The 24463-nt window shown below is 42.8% G+C and overlaps 1 protein-coding gene across 1 annotated transcript in view; it reads left to right on the top strand.

The window, feature by feature from the left end:
• The window catches only part of CATSPERB (catsper channel auxiliary subunit beta), a 102642-nt gene that overhangs the window by 36836 nt on the left and 41343 nt on the right, over positions 1-24463 (top strand). Inside the window, exons 11-18 of the mRNA XM_077820007.1 lie at positions 5631-5677; positions 6464-6616; positions 7623-7775; positions 8410-8554; positions 9311-9462; positions 10770-10924; positions 12882-13075; positions 22330-22683. Coding sequence (XP_077676133.1) covers positions 5631-5677; positions 6464-6616; positions 7623-7775; positions 8410-8554; positions 9311-9462; positions 10770-10924; positions 12882-13075; positions 22330-22683 — 1353 coding nt within the window. The remainder of the gene's footprint in view (positions 1-5630; positions 5678-6463; positions 6617-7622; positions 7776-8409; positions 8555-9310; positions 9463-10769; positions 10925-12881; positions 13076-22329; positions 22684-24463) is intronic.

The raw sequence follows: 24463 nt of genomic DNA, 5'->3' as shown, positions 1-24463 counted from the left end.
ATGCATACCGTGGAAACTGCAGTAGACATTATATACACACAGAGACCATGAAACAATACCCCCTCCCACCCCACTGACCTGCTGGTAATAGCTTATCTAAAGTGATCATTAAGTTGGGCCATTTCCAGCACAAATCCAGCTTTTCTCACCCTCCGCCCCCCCCCCACACACACACACACAAACTCACTCTCCTGCTGGTAATAGCCCATCCAAAGTGACCACTCTCTTCACAATGTGTATGATAATCAAGGTGGGCCATTTCCTGCACAAATCCAGGTTCTCTCACCCCCCTCCAAAAACCACACACACAAACTCAATCTCCTGCTGGTAATAGCTTATCCAAAGTGACCACTCTCCCTACAATGTGCATGGTAATCAAGGTGGGTCATTTCCAGCACAGAACCAGGCTTTCTCACTCCCCCCCCGCCCCCCGGGAACACACACACACACACACACACACACACACACACACACATAAACTCACTCTCCTGCTGGCAATAGCTCATCCAAACTGACCACTCTCCAAGTTTAAATCCAAGTTTAACCAGAACGTCGGGGGGGGGGGGGGTAGGAAAAAGCAAGGGGAAATAGGCTACCTTGCATAATGACTTAGCCACTCCCAGTCTCTATTTAAGCCTAAATTAATAGTATCCAATTTGCAAATGAATTCCAATTCAGCAGTTTCTCGCTGGAGTCTGGATTTGAAGTTTTTTTGTTGTAAGATAGCGACCTTCATGTCGGTGATTGCGTGACCAGAGAGATTGAAGTGTTCTCCGACTGGTTTATGAATGTTATAATTCTTGACATCTGATTTGTGTCCATTTATTCTTTTACGTAGAGACTGTCCAGTTTGACCAATGTAAATGGCAGAGGGGCATTGCTGGCACATGATGGCATATATCACATTGGTGGATGTGCAGGTGAACGAGCTTCTGATAGTGTGGCGGATGTTATTAGGCCCTGTGATGGTGTCCCCTGAATAGATATGTGGGCAGAGTTGGCAACGGGCTTTGTTAACCCTTGAGGGCTCAGCTGAGTGCTAGTTCATCATTTAGCAGTAAGGCATTCCCTCGGAAATATCCGACCCTCTTCCACCCTCTGACTTCACCACCTCAACCAAGCTTCACAATCATCATTGCTGTGTACAGCATTATACTGTTTGTTTGAAACTTATAGTGTGTGTGTGTATATATGTATATGTAGATATATAAAAAAAATGTTAAACCCTTTACATATATAGTCTTTTGTCTGGTGAAAAACATTTCTCTGGAACCTAACCCCCCCCCTATTTACATTAATTCTTATGGGGAAATTGGATTTGCTTAACATCATTTTGCTTAAAGTTGCATTTTTCAGGAACATAATTACAACGTTAAGTGAGGAGTTACTGTACTAAGAGGGATTTTTTATAGCTAACTGGAAGGCTGGGTGCCCATAAAAGGGAGCTACACTCCCCCCTTTTCATGTATCACAGAGCTGGACTCTCAAATCCTTAGCATAATACTTGTAGCTTGAGGATTTCCAGAGATCAATCTTCTTGCCACGTCAGCCAACACAAAGAGCAGGAAATTCTGTTCCTGGCAAGACTCAATCACCAACCTCTAGGAGACACTTTCCTCTTTGCATGTACAAAGGGTCTTTTCTATGCATATCCTCCAACTCCATTGCTCTTAAAGGCCATTATCAAGATCAGACAGGACCAAGCCACAGTCGTTCTGATTGCATCATAAGAACAGCCATATTGGGTCAGTCCAAAGATCCATCTAGCCCAGTATCCTGTCTTCCAACAGTGGCCAAAGCCAGGTGCCGCAGAGGGATTGAACAGAACAGGTAATCAAGTGATCCATCCCCTGTCACCCATTCCCAGCTTCTGGCAAACAGAGGCTAGAGACACCATCCCTGCCCATTCTGGCTAATAGCCATTGATGGACCTATCCTCCATGAGTTTATCTGGTTCTTTTTTGAACCCTGTTATAGTCTTGGCCTTCACAACATCCTCTGGCAAGGAGTTCCATCAACTTGAACATGACAAGTTTGGTTTCCTTACCTCATCAAATTTATCTCTCACACTCCATGGCAGCTCCCAATCAAACCTCGAGTGTTGTCTCAGGATGTGGATCAGAAACTTCACCCCAATCTGAATGTCCTGCAACCTTGGTTCCTCCATGGGCTCTCAAGATTAGAGATCACATGTTCTTTGGAAGTACAAAAGATATTGTTAAATACCAGAAAGGAATCTACTAGACATACTTTTCAGAAATAGAGAAGTGGTGCCATCTTTCTACTGTTCAGTCATCTGTTTCCTCAATCTTGGATTACCTACTGGAATTGAAAAATTCAGGCCTTCCTAGTAGTTTCCATCAAGGTTCATTTAGCAGCAATAGCAGCTTTTCATGTGCCAGTAGAAGGTTTTTCAGTATTTGCTCATCCAGCCACAGCGAGATTCCTAAAAGGATTTATCAATCTTTTTCTGCAGATTAGAGCTCCTACATAGCTTTGGGATTTCAGCCTAGTTCTTAACTGTCTCATGAAACAACCCTTTGAGCCATTAACTACAGGCTCGCTGCTACATCTGTCTACAAAGGCTGCTTTCTTAGTGGCCATCGCTTCTGCTCTAAACGTTGGGGTGGGGGTGTCTCTAATGGCAGATGCTCCCTTACCTTTTCCTTGGAGAACAAAGTAATCTTTATGACCTCATCCAAAGTTCTTACCTAACAGGTCTTCTGAATTTCATATCATCCAAACTATTCACCTTTCTTTTTTTTTCCCTTCAGCCACAGTCTACACAGTCGTCTGCTTTTAATGCACTAAATGTTAAGAGGACACTAGCCTTTTACTTGGATAGAACTAGGCCATTCAGGAGGTCCCCTAGACTCTTTTTTCTACTGCAAATAGGTCTGAGGGAGCACCTGTCTCCACTCACAGACTTTGTAAGTGGATCTTTGGATGTATTATTGCCTTACAGATTAGCTGAGGTTACACCTCCTCTAAAAGTGACTGCACACTCTACGAGGTCACAGTCTACATCTGTAGCTCTACTCAAGACATTCTGGTTGCTGAAATCTGCAGGGCTGCAACATGTTCCTTGATGCAAACGTTTTCCAACCACTATGCCCTAAATCATGCTGCAAGATCAGATGGGGTAGTAGGCAACACAGTTCTTTCTTCAGTGATGGACTCTGTTCTTAAACTCCCACCTTCTTAAAGGGTTATTGCTAGGGAGTCGCCTAAATTGGAGTTCCCCCAAGGACACTTCTCGAAGGAGGAGATGTTATTCACCTTGTATAGTAACTGGAGTTCTTCGATATGTGTCCCCGTGGGTGCTCCACTATCCGTCCCCCCTTGCTTCGGAGCTGCCTTTGTGATAAAGAAGGAAATGAGAGCAGCTTGCCCACATAGACGTATATAGCCTCGATGCAGGACACAAGGATGTGTAGGACATGTGTGGGCAGAACAGCCACTGCTACCAAAAATCTCCAACCGAAGGTATATTGACGAATGTGCCTCTGAAGTGGAGCACCACAGAGGCACACACTTCTCAAAGAACTCCAGTTACTGCCCAAGGTGAGTAACCTCTCCTGCTGCATGAGGGATAGGCAGTAGAGAGGCTGCATGGAAGGGAAACCTGAGCCTTCTCAGTGCCCTACAGCACTGCTGTGCAGCAGTTCTCTGCAAGGCAATGCAGCAGTCCTGCTGGGATGGGCAGTGAATCTATAGACTTCACAGATCCACTGATCAGAACACTATTTAGTGGGCACAGAACAAGCAGCAGCTGCTCTTATAACCCAGACATTGCTGTAGTGGCCACATAGTGGCTGCTCTGAAACCTATCTCCAGGTTAGGGTGACAATTCTTCCCCACCTCCCTGTGTAAAGCCCATTCATTCAAGCTTTGAAAAGGGAGCAAAAATTTAACCCAGACAATTACACACTGGTTTAAACTATTTACAGGTGTATTTGTGTAAACAGTTACAAGAGATCCCTCATCTCCCATCCTTTGCATGAGCATATGGGGTAAAAGAGTTTTTCTAACACCAACGGATATTTTCTATGTTCTTAATTTTCATTTGTACTTGTATGTGAGTGCACAGTAGCTATTTTACACAGGCAGATTGAAATCAGCATTCCACAAATCCAGTTCACAAACTCTATTCCATGTAAATGCAGTCTATAGAGTAAGCTTGTCCATATACCAGATTTGTCATTTACCTTACTTGTTTGTTCAGTTGGTTATCATTTCCCAGATTAATAGTTCTCCTTTTATTCATTCAGTGGACTACTTAGCATAAGAGAGGGGAGTAGGGGAAAAAGGATTAAAACAGGAGGTATGGAACAGAATACAGTAGAACCTCAGTTATGAATACCAAAGTTACAAACTGACTGGTCAACCACGCACCTCATTTGGAACCAGAAGTATGCAATCGGGTAGCAGGAGAGACAACAACAAAAAAGTAAATACAGAACAGTACTGTGATAAACGTAAACTACTTAAACTTTTTTTTTTAAAATAAAAGAAGATTTGACAAAGTAAGGAAACGGTTTCTGTGCTTGTTTCATTTAAATTGAGATGGTTAAACACAGCATTTTTCTTCTGCATAGTAAAGTTTCAAAGCTGTATTAAGTCAAAGAACCACCATAATGTTTTGTTCAGAGTTACGAACATTTCAGATTTACAAACAACCTCCTTTCCTGAGGTGTTCATAACTCTGAGGTTCTACCGTACAGATATCTTCTTGTAGATCCACCTCCCCTCCAAAGCTCTTCGTCAAGGGGAAATGAAAGAAACAATTATCCTAAAATTGCTCCCCATGTAGCTAACTGTCTTTTAGCAGTGCTTTGTGACCTTTTAGCCATTTCCTGTTCTCACTTGGTGTAATGTAGGAGATTCTAGCTTAGCAACAGAGCTTTTCACTTTTTCATTTATAGCCTTTCCAGTTATCCGTCAACTGAAAAATACTTTTCATATCTAAAAAATACAAATTTCTTTATTTTACTGCTCTGATCCTCAAACTCACAGATTTTGAAGAATTCTCCTGAGGAGAGGGACTGCCACTTAAAGGTTTCCTGTCTCTCCACTAGTGCCGAGCCAAACCCCCAGCAGCCTTCGAGGAGTTCCCTCAACCAAAGATGTTATTTAACCAGAACCCTGAAGGGGATTTTCAAATGGTGGAGGGGGACACAGTGTAACTTACCTAGACTCTGGTGGGATGGAGAATCAGGTGGAACTGGAACCCTAAAGAGAACCCATGGAAGGGTCTCTATAGAGTTGGATGAAATGTGGCACATACCACAGAGGTGATAGTTCCCTTTCCAGCCTGCCTAAACCCAAATCAGCTTGTACAGGTTCCCCCTCTGAATAAGGAACAGAGTTGGTGGTGTGTGGGGAGTATAACATTTTTATTTATTTTTTTATATTCATACACATACACACACATTATATGAGCTGATATAAGCTTTTATTTTCAAAAGTGCTGAGTATGTTCGGTACTTAGCTGTTTTGAAGAACTGGCCCCAATTCTGGGAAATCTGTCCCATAAAGATGAAACCATATTGCTCTTTTTATAAAACTATATTACAGCTATTTCATGCTGACTTTGACTTTTAGATATACCTTTTTTTTTTTTCCCCTAGTGGATTACATTAGCCTCTTGTTCAACAAAGATAAGACATTAAGCCAGGTATGGTAGTGCAGTAAACCAGGTAAGGTTTGCATTGGTTGATCGTAACTGCAGTACTAATGCAACAGTATTCCCACTGATATCAGTCTATATTTTTTAATTTCCTATTTCTTTGCCATTTTTCTATCTGAACATGTAAAGTCTTGATGTCATAGCTCATTAGTAAAAAGTTGGCACGCTACATCTCCCCTAGTTAGTTTCCTAGCTTTAAAATTGCTTTCCAAATTAATATGCAATAACATTTAGCTCATACTATGACCCTGTTGATACTTCCATTGGGTGACATTGGTGGCCCCAGCACCAATGTGGATCCCATTAAAGTCAATTAGGCGCCATATGGGCACAAAGGGCTGTCTACGTGGATCTAGTTGAAGATTAAAGGGCCTAAAGTTGCAATTGTTTACTTGAGCCGCTTCCTTAATCCTCCAGGAAAATTCTCATTAACTTCCACTTACTTACTAGTTCCCATTTGTCCATATCACAGATCCAACATAGAGGTAGGCTTGGTTCCAGATGGTTGTCAGTTTCTGCCCAAAAGAAGAAATCCAGGACCCGAGTAAGACTAAATCTGGTCTTGCTGAAGGGATTTGTGCGAAGACTTGTGCAGTTTTGTTAGTCTAATGCTCACAAGCATTCTATTGAAGTCAATGGAGCTGAGCCAGTTTAAACCAGCTGAGGATCTGATCCTCCATTTTGTTCTGAAACCAAGCTTATGATACACTATATAAAAACCCATACAAACTTTCACCATATTGAGTTCCTAATCCCATATTTCCTTCCTCTTAGGTATCTACCTGTTTCTATAGTAATGATCCATATACAGAATGGTACAGTTGCTTACCCCGTAGATTTCATGGTGGAAAGACACTTTCTAGACGAGTAGTGACATTTCTTGTTGACTATCAGCAGAACACTGGAATAGGTCTTATAAATGTTCAGGTACAGTATGGAACCTGGTTCAGGTACAGTATGGAACCGCAGGCATAATTTCTGCCTCTTAACACATCTGAACTTTAATTTATAATTTAAATTAAATTGCCCATCCTTCCATGCCATTCTGTTGTTCTGTCCAAGACCATGGCTTCTGGATAAAGGATGCCAAACTGTGTCGGTGATTATTAGAGGAGGGGAACTGAAACTTAGGAGATCTGAGTTCTGTCCCTGACTCTTTCACGGGTTTGCTTTTTGGGCAAGTCACTTCACCTTTCTATGCATTAGTTTCCCCATCTGTAAAATGAGGATAATAAAAATTTATTAATCTACAGTGACATTCTCCCCTGTGCAGAAGTCCAGGGCAAGGCCTGTGTTGGATGGAAGTGGTGAATTGGCTTGGTGTTGGACTTCTGCACAAGGATGAACTTCACCTTAGTGTTTTGCAGGCTCTTTTTGAAATCCTTGCATGGAATGTGCTATAGAAGTGAAGTAGTAAAGGTATATTTCTCCTTTATTTCTGTATATAAAATGGGTCCTTCTTTAGGTGTGTTGCACTGAAAAAGGTTATCTGTGCAAATGGCTCTTCATGAGCAACTATATTTTGATGAGGAATATCTATCATTTTATTGCAGTTTCCAGGGTGTCTTGTAGCACATCTGGAAACCCAGCTCTCCTGGTTCCTAGTACTCTGCTTTATTCACAACCGCTTTTCCCCCTCTTCAGAACTTAAGTTTTAATCTTTTCTAAATGCCACAAAAGCCTTTCCCTTCAATTACAAGAAATTAGGGAATGTTTCTATTTGACCAGTCAATGAAAAGCAAAAATTTGTGCGCAGTTACACAATAATGTGCAGGTTTTTCTCTCTAAATTCTGTGTATTACTGTGTATGGCATAAATTTATAACTATTTAAATGTGCTATACATTCTTTGTCTTATGATATTCTGTATGCTAGTGTTTTAATGACTGTGCAAAAATTGTATATGTCTATAGTTAATATTTTTTTCTCTTTAGAATAAAGCAGTGGTCTCAGTGTACAAGATAACAGACCACAAATTGAACAGGCAAACAAAATTTCCAGTATTTTGGTTTCCAGACCCTACGTTTTTGCCTTTTGGAATGTTTTTTCATCCAGGAAGTCACTTTCTCTATGTTTATGGAAGCCAGGTGTGTATTTATGGGAATATATATGGAAGTGAAGTATAATTTTAATGGTGATTTTTAGGAATGAAAGATCTAGTTCTGTTCCCCTTGAGGAAATTTTGTAAAACTCCTATCGACTGCAGCAGAAGCAAGATCAAAATGAGAAACTGTCATGCATTGTCTAGCTGTGGGAAGAAATAACTTTTCTCACAGGGCCTCATTCTGCAGCCCTTGCTACCACTGAACAGTGTCTGTGAATGGTCTCATTTAAATCACGTGTGACTTTGTGGAGTGAGGTACTGCTCATCTTAAGTAAGGATAGGCCTTTAATTGGGACGGGAGGGAGGAAATACTCAAGTAGTGAGTTATAGTTAATTATGAACAAATTTTAGTTACAGAGAAACCTTGTAATGCCAGATAGGGGTTATTTTCTAAAAAACATCAAGTTGTAGATATTGAGACAGCTTGGTATTTCTGTAATACTTATGTATGCATGCAATAAAATGTATTGCATTTTTATAACTGTGCGGCTGGGGTGTTTACTTTGATTATTTCCAGCAAATGTTAATTTGAAAAAGATTCTGTCTCTATAATACTCTATGAACAAGCTGTGAATGCAGATAGCAGTTTAACAGTCACAATTGTTTCTTTTCCATAGGTCTGGTTTTCTGAGGATGGAGGCAACACTTTTATGTTGTTAATCACTCTGGAGAATGAAATAGTTATAAAAACAAATACATGTGTTTATAGTCACTCAGTTGCATTTGTGACAGACAAGGGAAGCATCTTCTTTGCTAAGGCAGGTGAGGAATTCAGAATTAGTTCTGCAGTGGTCAGGAACTGACCCAGGGCAGCTGCTTTGCTAACCATGCTCCGGAAAAAACAATTAAAGCTATCTTTTTGTTACATTATTTTACGGTACATTGGCTGATGGGATTCAAGAAATCTTTTAAACTGCTACAAAAAATAATGTATTCAATTCATATCTTCTGTTAAGTTTTGAATGAACTGTCATTTGGTTGGAAAACTCCTTGTGTTACTAACATTAACATACACATCTAAAACTGCAAAGCAGATAATCTGATTGGGCTAAAAATCAGTAATGGTATGCTCTACACTATGATAGAAGTCAGTGGGAGTTTTTTCATTGACTTAACTCATTGCAGGACTGAGCCTTGGGGCTTTGAGCCTGCAATGAGTATGTATGCATGGATCCCTTGACCCAGGCAGAGCCTCTTTGACGATAATGGACACAAGGGCCTATCCCAGTGCTCAGTGCAGGATCAGGACCTTAAATAGTATGTGCCTTAGGAGATAATCATTCAATTACATTTGTTTGTGATTTTGCTCTAAACAGTTTTTATTTATTAACTTACCATAAGCTTGTTTCTTCAAAGATTTTTGAAAACAGAGGCTTCATCCTGAGCCATCACAGCTCCCTCAGAAGCCAGCAGCACCCTTCAGCCCTGTTGCAATAAACCTAAACTCACTACGCTACCAAGTTTTGCTTGTGCAGGTGACCTATTTTCAACTTGTTGTCCTATGTTCTTTCTCTGTAGGTTTAGAAAGATATACCAAGCTTACGACATCAGCACACAATGTTTTCAATTTGTACTACGACCACTTGGGGTCTTTAAATATAATTTCTCTGAATGAATCAGTCTCTGATAGTCTGGAAATAAGACTGCTTGATGTTATCACTCTAATGCAGGTTAGTTGTATAACCAAATTATCAAACTGTTGTAGAATACTTTTAAAACCACTCCTCCCTCCCAGTGCACAAAGTTCAAGGAAACTGGGTTTCATGTGAGGAGGTGGATGGACAACTGCAAGGATGCTGTGCAGCGCCTGTTTGGGTATTTTTAGTCCGCAACCTGGAATAAGTCACAGACCTTTCTTACTTTTACACTGAGCACAACTGAGTGTGGATCTAGTAGTCCATCTCTCCATTCCATCTCAAACAGCATCGTCTGACCATCCTGTGGGTTCAGCACAAGTTTGCACGGGCACTTCCCCACCAGCAGATGGTGCAATGCTGTGCTTGAATAGAGCAGAGGGCTTTGAGTGTGCCCTTCACACACAAGTGGATTTCACCTTAAATGGAAGAGAGCTGAATCACCCAGTGCTGCTCACACATAGAGCAGGTGCTGGTAAATTGCATTTCTTTCTATATAGTATCTTTCACGCAAATTATTTCTCAATGCTTTGCAGAATTTGAGTTTAAATAGTAACATTTTACTTAAGTGAGCAGAGCAATTCCCATGCATATGGTGAGACAGAATAATGTACTGAATAATACCAAAAGAAGAGAAGGTATGAAGGTAAGAACTATGGGGAAATGAGCTTTCTTTCACAGTAATAGAGAGAAGTGCATGATGCGGGAATAAGAAGCAGGAGGTTGAGTGGAGTTTAGTCACTCATAGGTAAAATCTGATCAGTCTATGGGCCTAAGCGACATGGCTAACCTAAAAAAATAATCACATTTCAATTATAAATATTGCAGGAAATGTGACCCTGGTCCATAGGTGCTAATAATGATGCAGTAAGAATTTGGCATAATACCTGTTAAATCAAATGTGCAACAAGTAATTGTCCAATAATATAGTCTTTGTACTTACTGGGTTTTTTTCTTACTATTTAAAAAAAAAATCAGTGAACTCAAAAGAAATACCTTTGTTGCCATTTAAAAACATTTGCAGACAGTTATACATCTCAGATGCTGCAGTTTTCCCTTTACTTAGCAAAGGAAATGACTGCTGTACCTCAAATACCATTCTCTTAAGCTTGGTTACTGTTGTCTTTTTAATGGGGTAGTATCTATTTTTAGAAAGTCCTGTAGGTGTTAGAAAATATTTGTAACATTTTATGTGGGGAGAAAAAACAGATTTTAAATGTGCTTATTTTACTAATTTGTCTTTAATCGGTTTTCAAGGCATCAGCACAATTTTCTATTTTACATTGTTTAGGCAAAGAATAAAAAGAAAAAGGATAATCACCAACATTTTCCCTTCATTCTAGGAGGATGACATAGGTTTTGATGGCCCATTGTCTCCACAATACATCACTGAACAGCAAATGGTATTTTTTGAACATATCCCATTGAATGGAAAATCAAGAAATATTCGAAAGTCAAGATTTTCTGATCTGCACAAAGGCAAAGTGTTACAATATCGGTAAATAGATTAACTCTTGATATATTATTAGTATCAAAGAGCATTCAATATTTTCATGTTTTAATCATTTAAAAGGGCATTGCTAAATACTTTTTTTCATAATTTGTATTTTATTAAAATGTTTTAAATATCATTTTAGGAACGTGTAAACATTAGGCAAAGAGTTGCCCTCAATCATACTTTGCAAACCTACTGGCTTTAATAGGGTTACCTGGGTATAACCAAGGGCAGATTTTCGCTGAATATAGATTTTTCTGTCAATTTTTACTTTTTCCATTCTGCAAAGGATGGGTCCAGTCTTGGTGTACTGCAAGCAAAGCTTGCACTAAAGTCTAATAGATGCTCAGTGGCCTTTGGAAAGCCTTTCTTTGCCAGATGGCTAACAGCAAACATTGGAAATTTGACCCACTTGCCCTCTGATTGTCCAATGAAGCAACGACGGCAGCAAACAGTCTAGGTAAAATAGCAGAGTCATGAAGGAAGTGGTGTTTACTAGGAGACGAGTAAGTCCAGTGGGAGTTCAATGGTAGTTTTATTTGATTTAGGACTGTAGTATCTAGCCCTTACTTTTGTGTGTGTGTGTGTCTTAATGGAGCTTGGATTTATTGCAGCTTTTTATTTACTTCCTTCTTGTGTACACTAACATCATGTGTTAAATCAGCCCAACACTGGTGTGAAGGGTTTTTAGAGATAGTTGAGACCACATAAAGCTTCATTTTGGTCTAGTTCCTGTATTGCTTCTGGTTATTTTTGGTTTTAAATTTTGTAAATGAATGTAATGCTCATGAAAATGTCCTAATACTGCTCTGCCAGTTTACATCAGTTCTGCTTCTTCAGCCCAGTGCCTCATTTCCATAGCAGCAGACAGTCATAACCTAATTCTGTGTTGACTTTGTGTTGTATATAAATGTCTGCTAGAGCATTCAATATCATTAGAGACAGTTTCTCTGTCTAATGAGCTAAATCTTACCTTCTGATTGCTGTGTGAAGTACATTGTGGCAGTACTAATGAACAGGCACCCACCTGACACAAACCGCCACCAGTACAACTCTTTGCTTGTCTCAGCAGACAGGCAAAGGGCTGCATAGGTAAAGAAACAAATCAACTGTGTCAATCAGCAGTTATATTTTAAATATGCTTTGAGCTCTGCAGCAAACCAAGCTTCCCCACTCTACCCTTGCCAGCAGTCACCTGTCTTTCTTCAGAAATAACAGTAGAAATCATCAGTACAGCCTCTTTCACTCTTCTTTCCCTTTGCATCTGGATTGATTTTTTTCAGCTGCAGCTTTCTGATGCACCAAGAATTTACTTCAAGCTTTGTCTACATTATGGAATTGTCACAAAAAAATTCCTACCATTTCTAAGACCAGTTCAGCTGCAGTAGTGCTGGGACCACGGGGAACCTTAGTGTAGATGTTTCTCTGGCTCTGGCAGCATTTTTAGCACCATGTGTGTTAAAACAACATGGTGATTGAAAACAGCTACCATCGTAAGAGAGCCTCTGCACTAAGTCCTCCAGCGGCAGGAACATAGTAGAAGAGGAACAGTGGCAGTGACTGCTTTTGTAGTCCATGGGCTGGAATATCAACTTCAGAGGGGTTGCACTGAAGCTCCACAGCCTGCCTGCAGGTTAGGAAGTGAATTCTATCTCTGCAACTCGCACCCAACAGTGTACACAGTCCAACTGTTCTGGCTTTGTGCTGGAAACAGACATGGGTAATTTCTACTCTAATAGACCTGACTAGCACCCCAGTTCATGAAAGCATATCCATTCAGGAATGGTGGTTAAACATATGCTTAACTGTCTAAACTTATGCTTAAATCCTATTGAAGTCAATTCGATTTATGTATGTGCTTAAGTAGGATTGTGAATAGGGTTGGACTTAAGCATGTGTAAATTCTTTAATTAGCAAATTGTCTAATGTCATAACAAATATATGCTTCCTGCCCATGTAGGCCATTCGGATCAGCTACAATAGTCAATGTTTTCCATCATGGATATCCTCCACAATATTTATCCTCTGTCGTCGTAGACATTCTGAAGAGGTTTCCCTTTGAATCTGAAGGTAGAAGCCCTTTTGTAGGTAATTCTTTACGTGTACTGAAGGCGCCAGACATCACCAAAGTTAAGCTTCAGCTTGTTCCTGAACGTAAGTTACAGATACTATTGATTCTGTACAGTAATGAGGTCCTTTTTTTTGGAAGATAACCTGTTATATATGACCTTTTACAAAAAGAAATCCCCCATTCTAGCTGTCTGAATGTACACTATATTTAACCTGCAGATAAAGGAATTCATATTTCAGTGGGGTTAGTTCTCCAAAAGTGTAAAACTGAATTTCTTTTCTATTTCTTCATGGCTAGATATCTCAAATTCTTCTCTGAGTCCTTGTCTTTGCTTTGACAGGCAAGCAAGTCCTGGGCACCAGCAAAGTGGTCAGTTCTGAAGAGTTATTCAGTATTGGCTAAATCAATGATTCCACTACCAGTACCAGCTACCTCTTTCCATGTAGGATTAATATAGAAGTGCCTTCTCCTCAATTGACACCAGCACCAGATAGATTTATTCTACCCCAGGATCTCCAGAGGAATTGAAATCCCTTCTTTTGTCAGGAGACATGCACCTGTCAATATGAGTCACAAGACTGTCATCAAAACCAACTGAATCTTCAGTACTGACCATAGCTTAGACTTTACCACAAATTACTCCGCCTTCTACTGCATGCCCCACTTTTGAATTTGATGTCTCTTATCAGATTCACAACACAGAGATGAGAACACACTACCTTATTTTCCTAGGAGTCCCTTCCTAGACTATCAGTCAGAAAGGGTGTCTTGGGTGTCCAGGCAGGATAGGGATGAACAATTCCACCCACAGCAAATGCCCTCATGTCAGTCTCCATGGTTCTATAGTACAGGACATTCTAACAGCAGAAAACCTTCTACAAGGGAAATGAAAGAGGTTCTACATTTGGTCTGCTTCCTCTTGAGTCACAGCTATCTCATGTTTTAGATTACTTATTCCTAAAAAATGGGGGGCTGTCACTGAGTTCAATTAGAGTGCATTTGGCAGCTATTAGCAGCTTCCCCTCCATTAGATGGTTTCTTGATTTTTTTTTTCCCTCGCACAATGACATAGGTTTATCAAGTGGTTACTGAAACTTTTTTTCCTATTAAGGTAAATTACCTGTACTTTGGGATCATAATTTGGTCCTTCTAGCACTTGAGTCCCCTGTTTAAGCTTTAGCAAGACGTTCTTTCCTACATTTGCAGTGAAGACATCTTTCCTAGTAGCTACTATGTCAGCTAAGACTAAATAGTATCCAAATTCTAGCTTAATTAAGACATTCAATGACCAATATTTTACCCTAAATTCCATGCCAATCTTGAAGAAGCAAGATTTCACTCGTTAGAGAGTATTAGCCTTTTATTTCCAAAGACTAAAGTCCTTAAGAACCTCCCAGATGCTCTTTATTTCATTTGCAGAAAGGTTCACCTGTTTCCACTCAGAGTATTGAACTTGGTTTCAGGGTGAATAAGAACATGTTATAAAATCATGACATTAGACCCCTCCCCACCCAGACTATTCTTAGAGCTCACTCCACTAGACTTCGGTCTACATCTGTAGCCTTGTTGAAAAGTATCTCTATTATAGATATTTGTAAAGAGGTTATTTGGGGCTCTATTCATACCTTCTCGAGGCAGTAGGCTAGAAGTCTAGAGACTTCTGGATTAGAATCCTCTTTTGGCAGTGCAGTACTTCATTTGTACTAGACAGGATGCTGAACACCCTCTCCATAATTAGTTTACTGCTTGGGTGGCACTTTCAGTGGAAAATCCATAGGGACAATTGCTCGGAGAGTTTACCTGTACAGTAACTGGTAGTCTTTAAGATGTCTTGTCCCTGTTGATGTTCTTCTACCCATCTTCCTTCACCTCTGCTTCAGAGTCCCTAGCTTATGCTGGGTACTGTGATGGAGTGGTGATTGGTCCTGCCACACTGCCCTTTATACCCTTGGAATGGAGCACAATGATAACTAGGATGCATGTGTGGACCAAACAGTTAGTTATTCCTGGCAAAAATCTCCGACCACAGGAATACTGGGTGCATGCACATCTGAAGCAGAACACCCATAGAGACAATGCATCTTGAAGAACTCCAGTTGCTGTACAGGTAAATAACATCTCCTTTCTTTTCCAAAATCTGAAATGTCTGAATATCAGACAGGTGACGATTTCAAATTGCATTACTCTATTCTCTGCCCCAAAACTCCATACATTAATGTTCTCTAATAGTGGTATTTCTAGTTAATAGGATTAAAAAAATAATTTATAACTTGCTAGTTTCACTTTTATTTCAAGTTATCAACTTTTAAATTCCATCTGCCTTCTCTGATAACTTACTTCATTACTTACATATCTGCCTTCCATAGAAAAGTTGGGGGACAATTATATGGGTTTATTATTACTTAACATTTATAGTGTGGTAGCACCTAAAAGCAACAACCTCACTGAGCTACTTTCTGCAAGGCTCTGTGTAAATACAAAATAAATGATAGTCCCTGCCCCAAAGAGCTTACTGTTTAGGGTCAAATCCTTTAACTTGGAGAATTCAGGACCCGTGTAGCAAGGAAGGGTGGAAACATCTAGAGGAGGGGGAGCAGGAGCAGCTCTGAGAATGGGAAATGTAAGACCCAGCCTCTAATTTGGAAGAAGATGACTCTCCTTTCGCTGACCACAAAGGTGCCATTCCAAATGGTGCCAGCAATTGGTGCAGTGGAGGAGAGGTCCATAGAGAAGTGAGCATCATGGGTTTTCTCATTCACAGTACCAAAGTAAGAGCCATCCGGGGTACATGAGGCTGGCATGGTACCGCGCTCTGTAATGATCCTGCTAGTTCTCCTGTGTCCACCAGCACCAATAGCACTGGCTCTTGTACTGCTGGCAATATTGGCACCGACAGGATCAGGAGATCCCTGGCAACCACAAATGCCTCCGGCATGGCCGGTACTGAGATAGTGTCAGAGTGTGGTGCCATGGATGTGGAAGGAGTTCCTTCTGGCTTCGGACTTGATGGCACCCCCCTAGGCACCAGAATCAATGGTTCCATCTTCTGCGGTACCAAAGCAGAGGAGTACTTAGACTGCACTCTACTCTTATCCCCATGCCTAGTAGACCTTAGTGCCAACAATCTCCCCTGCTTCTTATGCCTCTTCTTAGGCTCTGGTGATGGTGAACGCTGTTAGGACTCGGATATGGTATGCACATGTGCATCACTCAAGAAGAACAAAAGTATATATACCCATTATTTAACAATGAAATCAGAACTGTATTTTAACAAAATTTGAGACGATTTTCTCTTCCTTCATTGTTAATTATTGGTAAGAAATATTCATATGTAATGCTTATATTACATAGTGTCCAAAGGCCCCATAGTGCTAGATGATATACAAACACATATGAAGATATATAAACCCTGAAGATCTAAGGAGACAAGTGACATATAAAGAGTGGAGGAAGAGAGTGTTACAAGCACAAACGTGCTGAGAATTGTGAGTTGTTTGCAGACTTCCTCATTTTTCTTTCAGAGTAGCCAAATGAGCAATATTACATCCATCGTTAACATATTTTGAAAAGCCATTGTATTCTAAACCCCAATTTTCACTCCCTCTAAAGACTTCCTTTGAGTCTGTAAGTCCACATGTTTTTTTCTCAGCCTCCGGCTGAAACTGAAATTTTACAACCAGTTCAGAAGAGCTGCCCAAGAGTTATACAAGCATGAAAAAAGTGTCTGTTTTTTTTAATATAGATATATAATTTTTTAATGGAGTCTAGCTTGAACTCCACTCAAAATGGGGGGTTTTTTGTTTTGTTTTTTTAAGAAATGTCATAGACTTAGTTTTCCAAGAGGAAAAATGACTATGACATACTTAAAGAAATTTTATATACAATAAATTATAAGCAATTGAAATGGTGCCACTGAAAGAGAGTGTATTGCCACCCTTAAACTTATTCCAGAAATGGTCATTTGTATCAATACTGAAAGCTGAAAATTCACCCACCCAAAAATGCCCTTCTGTAAACCTAGGGCTGGATGCTGCCTCCTGCTGCTGTACACAAACCACCCAAGGATTTCCTCAATATCAAAACCCCATGCTGGAGTAGAATTGGTAGTGCAGTTCTTATGTCTTATGTCACGGCATTTCACACGATCAGAGCCTATGTTTAATAAAATGTGTCACAGTTATAACTAACACAGATGTTTGAAATCCAATATGAGGTTTTATTTCTAAACTATTACTTATGAGCATTCTTTATTGAAATTACGAGCCAGATTCTGACACCATGAGTCACACTGAATAATATGTTAATTTACATATGGACATACCAGTGAAGGAATAAGGTACTGCTCAATTTGAGTAAGGTCTTGTCTACACTACGAAATTAGGTTGAATTTATAGAAGTCGGTTTTGTAGAAAGTGTTTTTATACAGTCGATTGTGTGTGTCTCCACACAAATGCTCTAAGTGCATGTAGTCGGCGAAGTGTGTCCACAGTACCAAGGAAACTGTCGACTTCCGGAGTGTTGCACTGTGGGTAGCTATCCCACAGTTCCCGCAGTCTCCACCGCCCATTTGAATTCTGGGTAGAAATCCCAATGCCTGATGGGGCTAAAACATTGTCGCGGGTGGTTCTGGGTACATATCATCAGGCCCCCCTTCTCTCCCTCCCTCCCTCCATGAAAGCAAGGTCAGACAATCGTTTTGCGCCTTTTTTCTTGAGTTATCTGTGCAGACGCCATACCACGGCAAGCATGGAGCCCGCTCAGCTAACCGTCACCGTAGGTCTCCTGGGTGCTGGCAGATGTGGTACTGCATTGCTACACAGCAGCAGTTTATTGCCTTTTGGCAGCAGACAGCGCAGTATGACTGGTAGCCGTCGTCGACGTAGTCCTGGGTGCTCTTTTAACCAACCTCAATGAGGTCGGACGCCTGGGCAAACATGGGAGTGACTCAGCCAGGTCATTTCCCTTTTAAGTTTCATCTCATGGCTATTCAGTCCTACTGGCAGTGCACTGTCTTTTAATCTGAAGCCAGCAGAAGACAATGGCCAGCAGTCATACTGCACCGTCTTCTGCCGAGCACCCAGGAGATAACGATGGCTAGCGGTCGTACTGCACAGTCTGCTGCCAGCAAGATGTATAAAGATAGATGAAGTGGATCAAAACAAGAAATAGACCAGATTTGTTTTGTATTCATTTTCTCCTCCCTCCTTCTGTGAAATCAATGGCCTGCTAAACCCAGTTTTGAGTTCTATCCTTGAGGTTTTGAGTTTTATCCTTGAGGGGGCCATTCTGTTTCTCGCAAAGCCACCCCCTCTGTTGATTTTAATACCCTATAAGCCAACCCTGTAAGCCATGTTGTCAGTCGCCCCTCCCTCCATCAGAGCAATGGCAAACAATCGTTCCGCACCCTTTTCCCTGGATTGCCCAAGCAGGAGTAGATGCAATAGCACAGCAAGCATGGAGCCCGTTCAGCTCACCGCAGCAGTTATGACCATTGTAAACACCTCGCACATTATCGTGCAGTGTATGCAGAACCAGCACCTGAAAAACCAGGCGAGGAGGCGACGGCAGCATGGTGATGAGGACATGAACACACTTTTCTCTAAAACTGCGTTCCCCCGCAATTTGGAGATCATGGTGTTAATGGGGCAGGCTCATGCCATGGAACGCCAATTCTGGGCCCGGGAAACAAGCACAGAGTGGTAGGACCACATAGTGTTGCAGGTCTGGGATGATTCCCAGTGGCTCCAAAACTTTTGCATGTGTAAGGGCACTTTCATGGAACTTTGTGACTTGCTTTCCCCTGCCCTGAAGCACAAGAATACCAAGATGAGAGAGCAGCCCTCACAGTTCACAAGTGAGTGGCAATAGCCCTGTTCAAGCTTGCAACACCAGACAGCTACCAGTCAATCGGGAATCAATTTGGAGTGGGCAAATCTACTGTGGGGGTTGCTGTGATGCAAGTAGCCAACGCAATCATTGAGCTGCTGCTATCAAAGGTAGTGACTCTGGGAAATGTGCAGGTCATAGAGGATGGCTTTGCTGCAATGGGATTCCCTAACTGTGGTGGGGCCATAGACGGAACCCATATCCCTATCTTGGCACCGGAGCACCAAGCCGCCGAGTACATAAACCGCAAGGGGTACTTTTCAATAGTGCTGCAAGCACTGATGGATCACAAGGGACGTTTCACCAACATCAACGTGCGATGGCCAGGAAAGGTTCATGACGCTCACATCTTCAGGAACTCTGGTCTGTTTAAATGGCTGCAGGAAGGGATTTACTTCCCAAACCAGAAAATAACTGTTGGGGATGTTGAAATGCCTATAGTTATCCTTGGGGACCCAGCCTAACCCTTAATGCTCTGGCTCATGAAGCCGTACACAGGCACCCTGGACAGTAGTCAGGAGCTGTTCAACTGTAGGCTGAGCAAGTGCAGAATGGTGGTAGAGTGTGCATTTGGATGTTTAAAGGGTTGCTGGCGCAGTTTACTGACTCATTTAGACCTCAGTGAAACCAATATTCCCATTGTTATTGCTGCTTGCTGTGTGCTCCACAATCTCTGTGAGAATAAGGGGGAGACATTTATGGCGGGATGGGAGGTTGATGCAAATCGCCTGGCCGCTGAATACATGCAGCCAGACACCAGGGCGGTTAGAAGAGCATAGCAGGAAGTGGTGCGCATCAAAGAAGCTTTGAAAATCAGTTTCATGACTGGCCAGGATACTGTGTGACACTTCTGTTTGTTTCTCCTTGATGAAAACCCGCCCCCTTGGTTGCCTCTAAATTCCCTGTAAGCCACCCCCCTTCGATCACAGCTTGCTTGCAAAGGAAATAAAGTCACTATCATTTAAAAAACATGTATTCTTTATTAATTGATTATAAAAATAGAGAGAGAACTCACAAGGTAGCCTGGGTGGGGTGTGGGAGGAGGGTAGGAGGGAAGGAAAAGGCCACTTTAAAACGTGTTGAATGCCAGCCTTCTGTTGCTTGGGCTGTCCCCTGGGGTGGAGTGGTTGGGTGCCTGGAGCCTCCCACCCCGCGTTCTTGGGTGTCTGGGTGAGGAGGCTATGGAACTTGGGGAGGAGGGAGGGCAGTTAAGCAGGGGCTGCGGCAGCAGTCTGTGATCCTGCTGCCGTTCATGAACGTCCACCAGACGCCGGAGTATGTCCGTTTGATCCCACAGTAGCCCCAGCATTTCCTCATGCCTCCTCTGATCTTCCTGCTGCCACCTCTCCTCACGTTAATCGACCACCATCCTGTACTCTGCTATTGTGTCCCTCCACACAGCTCTGTCAGTGCCGGACAACTGCGTGAGCTCAGAGAATATGTCATCGCACTTGCGTTTTTTTTCGCTGCCTTATCTGGGATAGGCTTTGGGACAGAGGAGGGAGGCTTGAAACATTTGCAGCTACTGGAGGAAAAAAGGGAGTGAAGTATTTAAAAAGATACATTTTACAGAACAATGGCTATACTCTTTCACGGTGAACAACGCTATTCACATTACATAGCACATGTGATTTTGATACAAGGTCGCATTTTGCATCTTATATTGAGTGCCTGTGGCTTTGCTGTTAGAGATCACACACGCAGGGCCGGGCAACAGAATTTGGCTTGCAGGCGGCCATGGTAAGCCATAGTCTTTCGGCTTCTGCAACCTTCGTAACAGCAGCCCCCTCCTTTCCCATACCAAGCAAAGCCCGTTGAGTTGGCCATTTAGTGCTGCAGTTTTCCTGTTAACGTGCAGCAGCAGAAACCAAACTAACTCCCTTGCCCCATCCAATTCTCTGGGATGATTGCTTTTCCCCTTCCCCCACCACCTGGCTGGTATCGGGGAAGATCCCTGCTAGCCAAACGCAAACAGCTCAGCGCCAATGCCCCCCCCCCCACTGCGTGGCTAACTGCTGGGAGGATTTCTTTTCAGCCACAGGCAAACAGCCCAGTCAGGAATGGGCACCTCTGAATGTCCCTTAATCAAATTCCCCTATTTCAACCAGGTTACCATGAACGATATCACTCTCCTGAGGATAACACAGAGAGATAAAGAATGGATGTTGCTTGAATGCAAGCAAACACCGGGACCATACGCTGCCAGGCTTTGTCATGCAATGATACCAGATTACTTGTTACTAGCATGGCGTGATAAAGTGTCCTACCATGAAGGACGGAATAAGGCTGCTCTCCCCAGAAACCTTCTGCAAAGTCTTTTAAATTACCTCCAGGAGAGCTTCATGGAGATGTCCCTGGAGGATTTCTGCTCCATCCCCAGACACGTTAACAGACTTTCCAGTAGCAGTACTGGCCAAAGTCCTCAGGGCTACTTAATCATTAAAAAACGCTTGTTTTTATAACATGTATTATATTTAAAAAGGTACACTCACCAGAGGTCCCTTCTCCGGCTTCGTTGGGTTGGGAGAGTATTTCAGTCAGGGTGATAAAAAGATCCTGGCTGTTGGAGAGAACGGTGTGCTGTGTGCTCTCCCCAAGCTTGTCCTCCTCCTCCTCATCTTCCCCATCTGCAAAATCATCAGCCATGGTGGAGAGTACCCCATCATCGGAGTCCACAGACAGGGGTGGAGTAATGGTGGCGGCCCCCCCTGGAATTGCATGCAGCTCAGCGTAGAAGCGGCATGTCTGGGGCTCTGACCCGGAGCATCCATTTGATTCTTTGGTTTTCTGGTACGCTTGTCTGAGCTCCTTAAGTTTCATACTGCAATGTGTTGCATCCCTGATGTAGCCTCTGTCCCTCATGGCATCTGAGATTTTTTTGAAATGTTTTGGCATTTTGTCTTTTGGAACGTAGTTCTGATAGCACGGATTCCTCTCCCCATACAGTGATCAGATCCAGTACCTCCCATTCGGTCCATGCTGGAGCTCTTTTTCGATTCTGGCACTGCATGGTCACCTGTACTGATGAGCTCGCCTGGCCAAACAGGAAATGAGATTCAAAAGTTCCCGGGGCTTTTCCTGTACACCTGGCTAGTGCATCCGAGTTCAGAGTACTGTCCAGAGCGGTCACAATGGTGCACTGTGGAATAGCTCCCGGAGACCAATACCTTCGAATTGCATCCACACTAACCCTAATTCGAAACGGTGATGTCAATTTCAGCGCTAATCCCCTCATTGGGGAGGAGTACAGAAATCGGTTTTAAGAGCCCTTTATGTCGAAAAAATGGCTTCGTTTTGTGGACAGGTGCAGGGTTAATTCGGATTTAACGCTGCTAAATCCAACATAAACTCGTAGTGTAGACCAGGCCTAAGGGTGCCATAATCTGGCCCTAGATTTGCATACTAAAAATTACTGAACAGAAAATGTAATTATTCTGTTTTCTTAATTTAGATTATAATGGTAGGCCGAAGGTTGTTACTACTCCATTTAAATCTTCTGATATTGAGAAGACTGTGGTGATTCCTGGCTTTAGCAGCTTCCTGATTGTTGAAGTTCTGGATAATCTGACTGCTTTGGCAGATGCTACCATGCCTGAGAGAGTGCCTTTCAACAGAACCTTTGGGTCAGCCATGTGGTTTGTGTATGACTTTGGCACTACGAATGGAAGAAAATGGAAGATTATAGTAGGCACCTGTAGATACTGGGTACGAGAGCTTGATGATAATCTACCACTGAATGCCATTAAATACTTGGATCTTACCCAAACCTTCAATTTTGGATTCAGAGTAACCCCTGTTGATACAGGTGAGACATTTTGAATTTTGTTTTTATTTCTTGAGCTCTATAGTCTGAACACAAAATGTAAAATAGATATGAGGCTGGTTTGGGTGAATTTTACATAATGACCAGATACTGATTTCAGTTAGATGTAAATTTGGAGTAACTCCAATGAAGACAATGTCCTACATTTCAAGCCCCTGCCACTTGGTGGAATTATAAACTGAAATTATACATGGTTGTTTTTGGACAAAAAGAAATTTTTGAACCATATTCTATTTACCTCCACTCTCTCCTCACACCCAAAGCCAAGCACCTTAGTATGGCCATTGTAACATTTACAACATTTTGACAGATGGTTTTGCTTTGCACTCATGACTGGGTTAATTTTAAAACTTAAAACTTCTTATATGTGAAGGGTTCGGTCCCACAGACCCCTTGGGACTGTCACCTGATGTGCTAAAATTACCTCTGAGCCTGTTTTCCCTGCCAGCTTGGGACTCCAGAACCCCGCCTTGTGGAACCAGACATGCTAGCCTGCTGCAACACAGACCCAGGGTCCGGGCCACACCCCCAAAGCTGTAGGCTTTAAGTGAAAACAGCTCTGCAGGTTACCTGATTCCAGCACCCAGCTTCCAATAGGATCCAAACCCAAAATAAATCCATTTCACTCTGAATAAAGCTTATACAGGGTAAACTCATAAATTGTCCGCCCTCTATAACACTGATGGAGAGATATGCACAGCTGTTTGCTCCCAAAGGTATTAATCACTTTTTCTGGGTTTACTAATAAACAAAAGTGATTTTATTAAGTATAAAAAGGTAGGATTTAAGTCAGGGGCAGGCAAACTTTTTGGCCTGAGGGCCACATTGGGTTTCCAAAATTGTATGGAGGGCCGGTTAGGGGAGGCTATGTCTCCCCAAACAGCCAGGCATGGCCCAGCCGCCGCCTCCTATCCAATTTCCCCCCCTCTCCGCTTCTTGCCCCCTCATGGCCCCCCCCGGGACTCCTGCCCCATCCGGCCCCCCCCAGGACTCCTACCCCCTCCACCACCCCTTGTCCCCGACCACCCTGGACCCCCCCACGCCTGACTGCCCCCTGCCACCCAATCCAACCCCCCCTCTCATTCCTGACTTGCCCCCCCGGGATCCCTGCCCCATCCAACCACCCCTTCTCCCTGTCCCCTGACTGCCCCCTGCCGCCCCATCCAACCCCCTCCCCCGTCCTGGTTGCCCCCCCTCCAGGACCCCTGCCCCCATTCAACCCCCCTGTTCCCCTCTGACCACCCTGACTCCTATCCACACTCCCGGCCCCTGACCACCCCCCAAACTTCCCTGCCCTCTATCCAACTCCCCCACTCCCTGCCCCCTTACTGTGCTGCCTGGAGCACCAGTGGCCGGTGGCGCTACAGCCGCGCCACCCAGAGCACCGGGTCAGGCCGTGCTCTGCAACCACGCTGCCCAGCCGCCCAGAGCATAGCACTGGCCGCATGGCTGCAGGGGAGGGAGGGACAGCAGGGGAGGGGCCGGGGGTAGCCTCCCGGGCCAGGAGCTCAGGGACCGGGCAGGAGGGTCCTGTGGGCTGGATGTGGCCCACCTCTGGTTTAAGTGGTTCCAAGTAATAACAGACAGAACAAAGTAAGTTACCAAGCAAAATAAAGCAAAAACATGCAAGTCTAAGCCTAATACATTAAGAAACTGATTACAGGTAATATCTTGCTCTCAGAGATGTTCCAATAAGTTTCTTTCACAGACTAGACTTCTTCATAGTCTGGGCCCAATCCTTTCCCCTGGTACAGTCCTTGTT

The sequence above is a fragment of the Eretmochelys imbricata genome, chromosome 6 (assembly GCF_965152235.1).
Source record: "Eretmochelys imbricata isolate rEreImb1 chromosome 6, rEreImb1.hap1, whole genome shotgun sequence".
NCBI classification, from domain to species: domain Eukaryota; kingdom Metazoa; phylum Chordata; order Testudines; family Cheloniidae; genus Eretmochelys; species Eretmochelys imbricata.
The sequence above is the reverse complement of the archived record's forward strand: the minus strand, read 5'-3'. Positions and strand labels throughout refer to the sequence as shown.